Source organism: Poromitra crassiceps (assembly GCF_964638095.1).
Source record: "Poromitra crassiceps genome assembly, chromosome: 5".
Taxonomy (NCBI): domain Eukaryota; kingdom Metazoa; phylum Chordata; class Actinopteri; order Beryciformes; family Melamphaidae; genus Poromitra; species Poromitra crassiceps.
The window spans coordinates 27,514,324-27,529,086 of record NC_139642.1 but is presented as its reverse complement, the minus strand read 5'-3'; the positions used below and the strand labels follow the sequence as shown (position 1 = coordinate 27,529,086).

The 14,763-nt window shown below is 44.9% G+C and overlaps 1 protein-coding gene across 1 annotated transcript in view; it reads left to right on the top strand.

Annotated features, from left to right (window-relative positions):
* grik4 (glutamate receptor, ionotropic, kainate 4) overlaps positions 1-14,763 on the top strand; it is a gene marked incomplete at both ends in the record, with an annotated part of 259,314 nt that overhangs the window by 171,386 nt on the left and 73,165 nt on the right. The window contains 2 exons of the mRNA XM_083637925.1: positions 6,885-7,037; positions 11,320-11,424. Of these exons, the coding sequence (XP_083494051.1) occupies positions 6,885-7,037; positions 11,320-11,424 (258 nt within the window). The remainder of the gene's footprint in view (positions 1-6,884; positions 7,038-11,319; positions 11,425-14,763) is intronic.

Genomic DNA, 14,763 nt, shown 5'->3' with positions numbered 1-14,763 from the left:
TTGTCATTGTTGCTGCTCTGTTCTGTACCGGGGAGTCTTTGCTGCTGCCCTTCCTGCCTCAGGCTTTCCATGTAACACATAGGGCAGGAAGCTCCCAGAAGCTGCCGCTGCTCTCCCTGGCAGGGAGTTCCCAGAACAGAGCCATACCACCAAATATAAATATTGCATATGATAGCTAATAACGTTTATTTTTTTACTATAGTGGTCCTGACAGAAAGGATTTAATGGACAGAGATCATTATTGTAGCAGGTCTCTGCCACCGTGGGTTCTCATGGCACACACACACTGACACAACAGATGTTTTACAGATAATATTCCTTGATTCTAAACTGCTCACCCCAAACGTGCACATCAATATGCGTCACTCTCTCCGTGCGCCTCTGTATGCTCGGTTCTCCTGGCACACGGGCTTCAGTCGCTCTCATTTCACAACCAAGCTTCTGCCAGAACAATATTCAACGGCATGCAGGGTCCGCCCTATGGTGCTGACTCACCTGGCACTGCTCTTGTGAGCCATCTCCACACCTCTCTGTCCTGCAGCTGAACACCAACCACGCCCACCCTCCACAATTATATTATCTACACATAGTTGACATTTAGGACATGTTATCCATGATTTCCTATGATTTAACAGGAAACGTGAGCTGAGCCATGCATAATGGCATTCCAAGGATCCCAGGCAGTAAGATGATTGAAATAGCCTGTCATGTTTAGTTTTCTTATATACCTTATGTTCGTTGTTGTTTTATCATTTAATTGCTCAGTTCTTTGTGCCGTTTTGTTGCTCAAGCATATCTGACAATGCACCTGTAATATTTCGGCTACCCCTCCCCATATTGTATTTTAGAAATTCATACACAGCTGCTGATTTCGTTGCAATGTTTTGTTTTGTTTTTCACATAGATGAAGTTTTGAGGTAGTCTGTGGTTTAGTTTCCTAGAGGCTGTTAGGCTACTGATGGGCTATAGGCTGGTAGGCTACTGATATGCGGTCTGTTCTTTGCTTGGCTGTAAGCAATTAGTCCAGACAAAAGCTGATGGTCCGCCATTAAATTAGCAATGTGTCAAGTTCCAAGCTTACCTGGCTTTTAAAGGGAATGGAGATTGGTTGAGTTCATGTTTACGCCCAAAACACACCTATGAATAATTGAGGTACTTAATACAACCCCTTTGTGCCATGCGCCCTCTTTTGCACTCATATCAAGGTGTCCCATATCTAGCAAAAGTGAACTTTGACCCCCAAATGCACTTGTGCCATGCATTTAGAGTAGACCATGCGCTATGATCGTCAAAATAGGGCCCTATGTCCCCCATTCTCACCCCTGAGCACAGCAGCCCTTCTGTCGCAACCCAATGCAACTCAGGCATTCTTGTGCTAACAGTATAAGCCTTATGAACTATATTAAAAAAAACTGTTGCCTTTAAATATATAGCAAATACTGTTGTACAGTACCTGCAGCTTTTCAGTCTTTGCTTTGGTTTGATCTTCTCTAACACAAATGCAATTATTCCATGGCATCTTGTTTACCTGCTCAGTGACACGCTTTAGTCAGTCCCAGTGGCATTGTTAAACATGATGAGCCGTGCGCTTGCCTTTCATTGCTTATAGTTTGTAAAAATCATCAACATATTTTGTCCTGCATCAATTTGTGCACCACCCCCTACCTTATATGCTCCCACCCAGCCCGTGTGGTTTTTTGTTATGCCTCCGCTGGCGATAGCCAGGCCGGAGGCATTATGGATCCGGGTTGTCCGTCCGTCCGTACGTCCGTACGTCCGAGGTTTGTTAACGCGATATCTGAGGAACACCTTGACAGAACTTTATCAAATTTGCCTTAAACATCCACTTAGACTCAAGGATGATCTGATTAGATTTTGGTGGTCAAAGGTCAAAGGTCAAGGTCACTGTGACCTCTCGAACGCCATTTTCAAGCTTGTTAACGCGATATCTCAGGAATGCCTTGGCAGAATTTCATCAAATTTGCCTCAAACATCGACTTGAACTCAAGGATGAACTGATTAGATTTTGGTGGTCAAAGGTCTAGGTCACTGACCTCTCGAACGCCATCTTCAAGCTTGTTAACGCAATATCTCAGGAATGCCTTGACGGAATTTCATCAAATTTGTCTCAAACATCGACTTGGACTCAAGCATGAACTGATTAGATTTTGGTGGTCAAAGGTCAAGGTCACTGTGACCTCTCGAACAGCATTTTCAAGCTTGTTAACGCGAAATCTCAGGAATGCCTTGACAGAATTTCATAAAATTTGTCTCAAACATCGACTTGGACTCAAGAATGAACTGATTACATTTTGGTGGTCAAACTTCAAGGTCACTATGACCTCATGAACGCTATCCCAAGTTCGTTAACGCAATATCTCAAGAACGGCTTGATAGAATTTCTTCTGATTTGGCTCAAACATCGACTTGGACGCAAGGATGAACTGATTCCATTTTGGTTATCAAAGGTTAAAGGTCAAGGTCACTGTGACCTCTCGAATGCCATTTTCAAGCTTGTTAATGGGATATCTCAGGAATGTCTTGATGGAATTTCTTCGAATTTGCCACAAATGTCCACTTGGACTCAAGGACATTTTGGTGGTCAAAGTTCAAGGTCACTGTGACCTCACACACCCAATTTTCAAGCTCTGTAACGCAACATCTCACGAGCGCCTTGACGGAATTTCTTCCAATTTGCCTCAAATGGCGATTTGGACTGTAGAATGAACTAATGGCGGAGGCATAAGTCTGCGTTGCGGTCGTTCTAGTTTTGTTTTGTCCCCATCCTCATGCCTATGGGACATGTAGATTTCTATGTTTAGAGTTGGCTGGTGTAATCCTTTGTTCTCTACAAGCTATTTTGTCCTTTAATCATAAGCCATCCTAAGTCATCTTAAAATGCATTAAGTGCCTCAGCTCTGCACATCCTATACACATGCACATACAGGGGGCAGTGCATTCACTATGCATGTGAGGCCCTGCAGTTACTACTGTACCTCCTGCAGACCTAATTAGTGTGTATCAAAAGACAGCATAATATCTATACTGTAGGCATGTCTTAATGAGTTAATCATGTTCTAGCTCTTTTCTCATCAGCCTTTATTCTCTCTAGTTACTGTATTAGTTAATTAGTCACCAGTCCTAATTGCCAGTAGCTGGGATGTGTCCTAGTGCCTAACCTCAGAACCTGATTTTCACGCTGTGTATGAACTATTCTTACCCTATTTCACCAGCCAGCTGTGAAGCAGAGGGGGGTCGATGTGTATATACTGTAATGTACGTGCATTTCTTTCATTTACTTTCTCTTGACTTCAAACGGAGAAAGGATTCATTAATTGGCTTTATTTATTTAAAAAAATTATGACACCCCCCCACCCCCCCCCATCCTCCCCAATTCCTTGCTAGGGTGTCGCGTTGTTGTTGCTCCACCCCCTGTGCCGATCTGGGGAGAGTTGCCGACTACAGGTAGCATATGCTTCCTCCGATACATGTACAGTCGCCAGCCGCTTCTTTTAACCTGACAGCGAGGAGTTTCGTTTCACCGGCAGGACGTAGCACGTAGGAGGATCACACTTTCCCCCCAGTTCCCGTTGGGGGGAATAGTGTATTGCTTTATATTGCTTTTATATAAATTGCTTTTAGAAAATGATTATCGCCGTATGAAAGTACAAGATACAAGATGTTTATTGTCTCTCGATGTACAAGTACACGTGTGAAATTCTTGAGCTGTGTTGTGTTCCGTTACATATATTTATCATCATTATCCATCATCGTCATTGTCATCATTACCATCATTGCCTCGATCACCCACTCATCACCCATCACATCAAGTAATGAACAGACTCAAATTTAAAGCATTTTTATTCATGCTTAACAGTCTAATGTTCATAAAGAAATATAGTCCCTAGTGGCTGCTTGCACATAGAGCGAGGCAGTTGCTGTGCAAGTAGCTAGCAACACAGGCTATCTCCGGTTTAGCTAAGAAATGTGGTAGTTGTAAACACAATTATCAAAAAAACCAACACAGTCTCACAGAAAATTGTATAATACCAACGATATGGACCAACGTTGCTATTTTACAATTTCGGCTCGAAAATTGTAAAATAGTAACGTTCTGAGATTTTAGGGTTAGGATTAGAGTAGGGGGAGGGGTTAGAAACAGAAAATCTCCGTAAAACACGCCCAAACCACGCCCACCGCTGTAGACACGTACGTTCCCATTTTACAATTTCTTAGCCGACATTGTAAAATACCAACGTTTGTCCACAAACGTTGCTATTTTACAATTTTTTTGGAGATCGGGTTGAAAAAACGAGTAACGGATTTCAAAACTTTTACTGTTAAATAAAACATGACTTGTAGCCTACATGTTAAGAAGCAAATGTTTCAGTCACACTGTGGCGTTTTGAGAGTAAGGCTGTGTGTCCGGTGCCGCGTCTATGTGCCGACAGGTCGCAATGCCGATAGCCCACAAGCAGAATCAGCTGAGCGAGGCGGCGTGCAGCGTGTCGGTGGAGCTAACCTCTCCCAGCCCCCACGCCAAACCTAACCTCCCCCCATGCCTAAACCTAACCTCCCCCAGACCCTAACCCAAAACCTAACCTCTCCCAGCCCCCACGCCAAACCTAAGTTCGGCATTGCGGGTGGTCGGCATAGCGGGTGGACCCCGTGTGTCCATATGATATTGTTTTGTCCCCCTCAGCGCTAGCAGCCTTTCCTCATTAAAAGCAACGAGAGGCGGCCACAAGGTGCACAAAAGGCGGCCGCTCCAGAAAATCGCTGAAGCTGGAGTTTCCCTCCCCCCCCTCAGAGTGGAGCGCTTTCAAAAGCTGAGAAAATTTAGACTTTTCAGAAAAGCGCTGGGTGAAATGAAACGCTTTGTCCAGCCGGGCGACGGAGAAATAGGACGTTGTAGGCTAATTTAATTTACGTTACTGTAACAGTGATCATAAAGGCAGTATGAATTATATACCAGACGTATGTATTGTACATGTCTGGTATTCTGGTAAGCCTAGCTTGTTCTACAACACTAATGTCTGCTAGAACAGAAGTGCTAGCCTTACATTAACCAGCTAGTGCAGCTGGTAAGCTAGCCTAGCAGCAGGAGACGTTATCATCCGCTTTATTTCACCTCACAAAAAGCACTCCAGGCACTACTTTTTCCACACCAAAAAGATGCTGAGAAAGGCTATGTGGACACATGCCCTAAGTTAGTTGCCATCTACTACTCGCTAGATGGAAACTCTACAAACCGGTCCGCAGCGCTGCTGGAACGCCGAACGCCCTTCTCAGACGTGGCGTGATACTGAGTTGTGCAGCTCTGGCCGTGGTATATGCTCATTATACCACTACTGTGAACCAATCAGATCACTTGATTTGAGGGACCCATTTTATAATTGTTCACAAAAACACTATTGTAAAATCCATTTGTGCTTATCTCAGCTAGAAGTAGGAGTGCTGTAAAGGAAATTATAAAATTCCACTGTGGACATGAATGGGCTAATTAAGCCCTCAAGAAAATTGGGATTTGTGCAAAATCAATGGCTGTTTTGAGGAAGCAGATCTGATAATCTTGTTGCTTTTGGTCCTACTTATCCGTTATCTCTAATTAATCATTAGATGTGTTGTGCCAGGAATAAAAACGATAACAGCAATGTGCTCCAAAGACAATAAACATGGTGATCAAAGAAGGGAGAGCGAGCAAGAGAGACAGAGGCATTGAGTCACAAGAATATGAGCAAATTCCATTACTTTACTAGTTGTATGCAGGACACATTCATAGAAAACAATGGAACATATTCAGATGTATTTGTAACATCCTGCCTTTCTATCATAACCGATAGTGAATGTTGACTTGTGGTTTGACATTATTATCCTTCATCTGCTCTTCCCCATCACGGGGCATTATTACCATAATGTCAAATCTAAATGAGGTTGATAAACGGCCTGTAAAAGTTGTCACAGCCTGTTTGTGTACACCGTTGCTTCTAATCCAATCAAGTTAGGCGATTCAAGGTTGTGCGACATCACGATTTCACAGTTTGACGACCATGCTGGACCTCTCTTTGGTCCGCAGTATTTACTACGCTTCATCACAATCACTCTAAGCCCTGTTCTGTCCACCCAGCCTTCCTCTAGTCTAGCTCCATTACACAGATGCACAGCAGTGAGACGAACGCTCACTCTGCTCTGGCCTGTAATGCAGGGCATCATGCATTTTAATCAAATGTACATAGCCGGCTGCAGTGCTCGTGACGATGAGGCTGTTTGTGCAGCAGGGGAGATGAGGGGAATCGCTGCTTTCTGGCCCTCACTGGGAGAGGCAGGCGGTAATTGGAATGGTCAGGGTTTGCCAGCTCCACTGGGGATAAGAGGGGAAAGGACAGAGAGAGATAGAGAGAGAGAGAGAGAGAGAGAGATGGAGAGTGAGAGAGATGGAGAGAGAGAGAGAGATGGAGAGTGAGAGGGAGAGAGAGAGAGATGGAGAGTGAGAGAGAGAGAGAGAGAGATGGAGAGTGAGAGAGAGAGAGAGAGAGAGAGAGAGATGGAGAGTGAGAGAGAGAGAGAGAGAGAGATGGAGAGAGAGAGAGATGGAGAGAGATGGTTTTCACACTGTCAGCAGATCAGAGACTTTCTAATGATCTAATGGAATAATCTCGCTGCCACTCTAGGGATGGGTTAACCCCTCACTAACCGAAAATCACTGACTTGTTACACTTGTGTGGTTTGAGTTTGTGCAGTTTTGTGTGTGCGTGCGTGTGCATGTGTGTGTGTGTGTGTGTGTGTGTGTGTGTGTGTGTGTGAGAGAGAGAGAGAGAGTGTGTGTGTTTGGGTGCCTGTCTTTGCATAATGTAGTCACCTTCTCTCCTCCTCTCCCTCTGCAGCTCTCCTCAGCTCTGCTGTTTGATGCTGTACATGCAGTGGTGGCGGCGGTCCAGGAGTTGAACCGCAGCCAGAACGTCGGCGCCACTCAGCTCTCCTGCAAGTCCTCCAAGATCTGGGAGCACGGCACCAGCCTCATGAACTACCTGAGGATGGTAGGACTGCCTCTGCTGGACAGGAGGGGAAGCAGGCTGCAGTGCTGCTCTCAAATTGTGTTATTATAATTTTTTTGCACATTTTGCGTCTTCTTTCTTTTCTCTCACTTTTCTGACACTGCTACTTTGAAATTGCAGCTACTGGAAAAGCACAAATTAAATAGCACCAGAGATCAGATTTTGAGACATTAATTACATGTATTAATGGGATAGTTTAGACTAGAGCCTGGTGATTTTTTATGATGGCAGATAATAATGTATTGACTGCGCTCTCATCGTTGTATATTTACTCTCTACCCACTAGGCCAGCGTATCTCATCTCTACATTATTCACCTCATGTTCCAACGCCGGGGTCAGCCAATTACTTCCTATTGTGTTGACACTTCCTGTGACAGTTACAGTACTTATACTGTGTTCATTGTGTCATCGGGCCTCTAGAATCATATGCCACTCAATGTGAAATTGCAGCCAGTGAGTCAGACCAGGTAAAACAGTTGGCGTTTTGAACAGGAAGTCGTAACGCAACTGGGTCAAGTGGGCGGGGCTACATAAGGTGAATACTAGTAGAGAATAGAGAGATAAGATAAGATAAGACGATGTGAATAATAGCTCCTCTGTTATGCTGTAATTTTAAGAAATTATGGACTTCATATTATCATTTCAAATTTGACAAATTTGACATAATTCGGAAAGCTGATGCTGAGCCAATAGCATGAATTCATATCCATAATAGCTGCTGCTGAGAGGGTCACACGATGTTGGGTCAGTGTCTGTCTCTGTGTCAGATAGGTAGAATTGGACGGTCTAACATGTGTCTGTCTCTGTGTCAGATAGGTAGAATTGGACGGTCTAACATGTGTCTGTCTCTGTGTCAGATAGGTAGAATTGGACTTGTCTAACAGGTGTCTGTCTCTGTGTCAGATAGGTAGAATTGGACGGTCTAACATGTGTCTGTCTCTGTGTCAGATAGGTAGAATTGGACTTGTCTAACAGGTGTCTGTCTCTGTGTCAGATAGGTAGAATTTGAAGGTCTAACAGGTGTCTGTCTCTGTGTCAGATAGGTAGAATTGGACTTGTCTAACAGGTGTCTGTCTCTGTGTCGGATAGGTAGAATTTGAAGGTCTAACAGGTGTCTGTCTCTGTGTCCGATAGGTAGAATTTGACGGTCTAACAGATGTCTTGTCTCTGTGTCGGATAGGTAGAATTGGACTTGTCTAACAGATGTCTGTCTCTGTGTGGCACAGGTAGAATTTGACACTCTAACAGGTGTCTGTCTCTGTCGGATAGGTAGAATTGGACTTGTCTAACAGGTGTGTGTCTCTGTGTCAAATAGGTAGAATTGGACGGTCTAACAGGTGTCTGTCTCTGTGTCAGATAGGTAGAATTGGACGGTCTAACAGGTGTCTGTCTCTGTGTCAGATAGGTAGAATTGGACTTGTCTAACAGGTGTCTGTCTCTGTGTCAGATAGGTAGAATTGGACTTGTCTAACAGGTGTCTGTCTCTGTGTCAGATAGGTAGAATTGGACTTGTCTAACAGGTGTCTGTCTCTGTGTCGGATAGGTAGAATTGGACGGTCTAACAGGTGTCTGTCTCTGTGTTAGATAGGTAGAATTGGACTTGTCTAACAGGTGTCTGTCTCTGTGTCGGATAGGTAGAATTGGACTTGTCTAACAGGTGTCTGTCTCTGTGTCAGATAGGTAGAATTGGACTTGTCTAACAGATGTCTCTCTGTGTGTCGGATAGGTAGAATTGGACTGTCTAACAGGTGTCTGTCTCTGTGTCGGATAGGTAGAATTGGACTTGTCTAACAGGTGTCTGTCTCTGTGTCGGATAGGTAGAATTGGACTTGTCTAACAGGTGTCTGTCTCTGTGTCGGATAGGTAGAATTGGACTTGTCTAACAGGTGTCTGTCTCTGTGTCGGATAGGTAGAATTGGACTTGTCTAACAGGTGTCTGTCTCTGTGTCAGATAGGTAGAATTGGACGGTCTAACAGGTGTCTGTCTCTGTGTCGGATAGGTAGAATTGGACTTGTCTAACAGGTGTCTGTCTCTGTGTCAGATAGGTAGAATTGGACTTGTCTAACAGGTGTCTGTCTCTGTGTCAGATAGGTAGAATTGGACTTGTCTAACAGGTGTCTGTCTCTGTGTCGGATAGGTAGAATTGGACTTGTCTAACATGTGTCTGTCTGTGTGTCGGATAGGTAGAATTGGACGGTCTAACAGGTGTCTGTCTCTGTGTCGGATAGGTAGAATTGGACTTGTCTAACATGTGTCTGTCTCTGTGTCGGATAGGTAGAATTGGACTTGTCTAACATGTGTCTGTCTCTGTGTCGGATAGGTAGAATTGGACGGTCTAACAGGTGTCTGTCTCTGTGTTGGATAGGTAGAATTGGACGGTCTAACAGATGTCTGTCTCTGTGTCAGATAGGTAGAATTGGACGGTCTAACAGATGTCTGTCTCTGTGTCAGATAGGTAGAATTGGACGGTCTAACAGGTGTCTGTCTCTGTGTCGGATAGGTAGAATTGGACGGTCTAACAGGTGTCTGTCTCTGTGTCGGATAGGTAGAATTGGACGGTCTAACAGATGTCTGTCTCTGTGTCGGATAGGTAGAATTGGACGGTCTAACAGGTGTCTGTCTCTGTGTCAGATAGGTAGAATTGGACGGTCTAACATGTGTCTGTCTCTGTGTCGGATAGGTAGAATTGGACTTGTCTAACAGGTCTCTGTCTGTGTGTCGGATAGGTAGAATTGGACTTGTCTAACAGATGTCTGTCTGTGTGTCGGATAGGTAGAATTGGACGGTCTAACATGTGTCTGTCTCTGTGTCGGATAGGTAGAATTGGACGGTCTAACAGATGTCTGTCTCTGTGTGGGATAGGTAGAATTGGACGGTCTAACAGATGTCTGTCTCTGTGTCGGATAGGTAGAATTGGACGGTCTAACAGATGTCTGTCTCTGTGTGGGATAGGTAGAATTGGACTTGTCTAACAGATGTCTGTCTCTGTGTCGGATAGGTAGAATTGGACGGTCTAACAGGTGTCTGTCTCTGTGTCGGATAGGTAGAATTGGACGGTCTAACATGTGTCTGTCTCTGTGTCGGATAGGTAGAATTGGACTTGTCTAACAGGTGTCTGTCTGTGTGTCGGATAGGTAGAATTGGACTTGTCTAACAGATGTCTGTCTGTGTGTCGGATAGGTAGAATTGGACGGTCTAACATGTGTCTGTCTCTGTGTCGGATAGGTAGAATTGGACGGTCTAACAGATGTCTGTCTCTGTGTGGGATAGGTAGAATTGGACGGTCTAACAGATGTCTGTCTCTGTGTCGGATAGGTAGAATTGGACGGTCTAACAGATGTCTGTCTCTGTGTGGGATAGGTAGAATTGGACTTGTCTAACAGATGTCTGTCTCTGTGTCGGATAGGTAGAATTGGACGGTCTAACAGATGTCTGTCTCTGTGTGGGATAGGTAGAATTGGACGGTCTAACAGATGTCTGTCTCTGTGTGGGATAGGTAGAATTGGACTTGTCTAACAGATGTCTGTCTCTGTGTCGGATAGGTAGAATTGGACGGTCTAACAGGTGTCTGTCTCTGTGTTGGATAGGTAGAATTGGACGGTCTAACAGGTGTCTGTCTCTGTGTTGGATAGGTAGAATTGGACGGTCTAACATGTGTCTGTCTCTGTGTCGGATAGGTAGAATTGGACGGTCTAACAGGTGTCTGTCTCTGTGTCGGATAGGTAGAATTGGACGGTCTAACAGATGTCTGTCTCTGTGTCGGATAGGTAGAATTGGACGGTCTAACAGGTGTCTGTCTCTGTGTTGGATAGGTAGAATTGGACGGTCTAACAGGTGTCTGTCTCTGTGTCGGATAGGTAGAATTGGACGGTCTAACAGGTGTCTGTCTCTGTGTTGGATAGGTAGAATTGGACGGTCTAACAGGTGTCTGTCTCTGTGTCTGATAGGTAGAATTGGACGGTCTAACAGGTGTCTGTCTCTGTGTCGGATAGGTAGAATTGGACGGTCTAACAGGTGTCTGTCTCTGTGTCGGATAGGTAGAATTGGACGGTCTAACAGGTGTCTGTCTCTGTGTCGGATAGGTAGAATTGGACGGTCTAACAGGTGTCTGTCTCTGTGTCGGATAGGTAGAATTGGACGGTCTAACATGTGTCTGTCTCTGTGTCGGATAGGTAGAATTGGACGGTCTAACAGGTGTCTGTCTCTGTGTCGGATAGGTAGAATTGGACGGTCTAACAGGTGTCTGTCTCTGTGTCGGATAGGTAGAATTGGACGGTCTAACAGGCCACATTGAATTCAACAGCAAAGGCCAGCGGTCCAACTACGCCCTGAGGATCATGCAGAACAGCAAGGATGGCCTAAGGCAGGTAAAGTAACTCCCCAGTTTACAATTACCATGTTGATAACCTTTCACTTTTTTCTCTAGCACAAAGCTGTTTGTTCGGTCTTAATGCTTCATGAATACTCACTTCTTCATCGAAAGGGAATTAGCATATAAACAGTGCATAGTCTTTGTGAAGTCATTCCTCCATTCTCCTCTTTAGATAGACACTGGTCATAGCATGCCTGTTTCAACTGAACACAAAGCTCTCCAGCAACTGCCCTGATGCCACCAGGACACCATTGTTCTTCTGGCAAATGTGACAGCTGTCTTCATGGTGGCGATATAACCAGAGCCTGAGTAGCACCGCGGCGAGCCATGCTAACACTTGTCCAACTGATCTCTGCTGGTGCAAACATCCCCATTACCCTTCTGGCAGAAGTGCAAACATGCCAGAGGCCAGAAATATGCGTTATCAAATAGTATGGACGCCCTTTTGAGGATGCAAGGCGGGCATAGATTTACATACATTTAAATAAAATAAATAACTAAATATATTGAAGTTTGGTTTTGCTGCTGTGCTTGTTGACAATTCAATACAGTGCTCATGCTGTTTACAATTAAATTAGTCATTGTGCTGTGTGAAGGATGTGGGATGAGTCTAGTCTGGGCTCTCCATGGCAATGTCACGGTGTCCAAGGAAATAGCTGTTTTTATTTTCTCCCGGACTTAGAGTCCGTCTAATAGAAAGTCTGTGTTTAGCACTTCTCCCGGCTCATCACTCACTCTCAGAAAATGAGGCTGGGCCTTTTTATCACTGAGGCAGTGCTGGCATCCCATTCCATGTGGGATGTTTACATCCTGACACTAAATGACTCGTTGATTGATTGGTATGGCTGAGGCAGAGCCCAGGAGTGCTGCTGATGCTGGGGCCCGTCCAGGCCCTTTGGGTTATAGAGTCGTCCCAGTTCCAGCCGGTAGCGGTTGGGGCCAGACCAGAGGCTTTGAGCAGCATACCGGAATAGACAATCTATCCATAGTTTTAAGGGGTTTTCTCCCAAACTGCTTCATGTCAAGAGCACCCAGATGTAGAAGCATTAGACCACAGACCCCCCATTTCATAATCCCAAGAAAGCTCATCTGAAGGTTTCTGTTCTGTTCTGTTTCTGCTCATTCTGAAGTTTCATACAGACTGTCATCTGTATTGTAGATGAATGTGAATGTGTCAGCGGGGATAGTGAAACCTGCAATCAAACTTGTCGTGGGTCTTGTGAAAAAATAGATGGTTGTCGTTTATTAGATTTGCCAAAAACACATTCAGATGATGCAATGCTAAGAAATGGCATCAGCTTGTATGAAAGGACATTTTCTGTAATGCCTCGCCGCACTCCATTCCTCCACTGCCTGTTTGTCAATACGACGTTTTATCATTGTAGTGACATTCAGCACGTTTTCCCACACATCACATCACATCACATCACATCACATCACATCACATCACACATCACATCACATCGCATCGCATCACATCACACATCACACATCACACATCACACTGGGCTTTAAACAGCATGTCAAGTAAAGGCCATGGCACACCAATCAAACATTCTCAAACAAACACCAACAAACACCAACAGACAATTGTCTGTGAATGTTGGCAGATGTTGGAGATTGTTTGAAAGCATGGCACACCGACCAAACATATTCAGCACAACAGTCCCAAACATGTAAAAAAGAAACACCAGAAAAATAGAAACTGCACTGTGTTACAGCACATAGAAGATGGCTCAGACTGACAAAGTTAGTTATACATCTGTCGAGTAATACAATGATACACCCAGTTTATTTCTTTTGTAGCGACAGATGGCCTTAAACGCCACACTCACGTGACGCTTCTTGAGAGAGAGGTGAGGGAACGTGCATATTTCTGCAGACTTTATCGAGGGACCATGAAGGCGTCATGTGACAGGCAACCGCAGGCAACGCTAGTTGAAGCTTGGAGGTCCTGCTGATGGCAGCTGCAACAGTGTTTTCTCTGCTATCAACCTGGTTAATCTCGCTATATTCTTCATCACAGCGGGTCATTACCCACTGTGCACTTAATCGTGCACTAGTTCTGCATAAGCACCTGCAGCTCTCTCATTTTACTGACGTTCTCAGTGATCACACGGCTGTTTACATGTGTTTCTGAACGGCTAGCTAGTTATTAGCATAGCTCGTTGTTAGCCGTCATGGATGTTCTCTCTCTCCCTCATTATGTAACCTTGCTGCGCAAAACATTACTTATTTGCGGGAGTGCATGGGAGAAGTCTCCCGCTAGTGTTGTTGATGCCCAGTGTGATGGCACATGGTTGGCAGAGAAACGTATGTTTGCTGCGTCGCGTGTAACGTTAGGAGGCTCTGCCTCTGACCAAACTGACCAGACAACCGCATGCATTAGGCGCGCATGCGTGAGCTCCGTTTCCATGGATACGCGACTGAAAACATGGGAAGTTACCAGACAACAGCGAACAGCGAACAACGCTGGATTGAACAAGTCGAATCCTGGCAAACATGACAGAACATCGCCGAACATCGCCAAACACGAACAGACAAGGACAGACAGCTATGGCACACCAAACGAACATTTGTCTTTGTTCGTGTTTGTTTGTGTTTGTTTGAGAATGTTCGTTTGGTGTGCCATGGGCTTAACAGAAGCCAAACTGAAGTGTGACATACAACGCTTAAGCTTTTGGACTTTCTGGACTGGAAGCTGAACAGTAGAAGAGGCAGAACAAGGGAAATGGTTATTGTCAATATGCAGCTCTGTACCGCTATTTTTCTTCTTCTTTTTTTCTTGTTTGACTCCGCCTGCATTTTGTTGGCTACACATGAAACAGCTTCTATGCCAGAGTGGCCTTGACAGCATTGATAGTGGATCTTTCTCAGCAGCACTGTGTTTCATTTTGTTGTGCGGTGCTGCCCGGCTTGCCGGAGAGCAGGTTAGCCTGTGGATATGTCTTAGTACAGGCAGGGATGCAGGCAGGCCCCAGCAGTTACTGTACACTCTGGAAAGACTTAGCATGGCCCTGAGCCGTATACGCCTGACTGTATACTACACGTGCACGCACACACACACACACACACACACACAGACTCACAAACGCATCTGCTCTATTTGTCTAACTACCAAATAGTTACTCGGCTTTTTCCCATCCAGTCCGTACAATAGATGGCCTGGTACACCATACTGATCACGTGAACTGACAATCTGTTTCGTTCTGCGGATCCATCTGGTCAACAGCGATTTCCAGAAATTACCAAGTGCATTGACCAATCAGGGACCTTCCTCGTATTTGACAATTTAACCGGCGAATCAGGGACGCGCTGGCAAAAGCGTATGGCG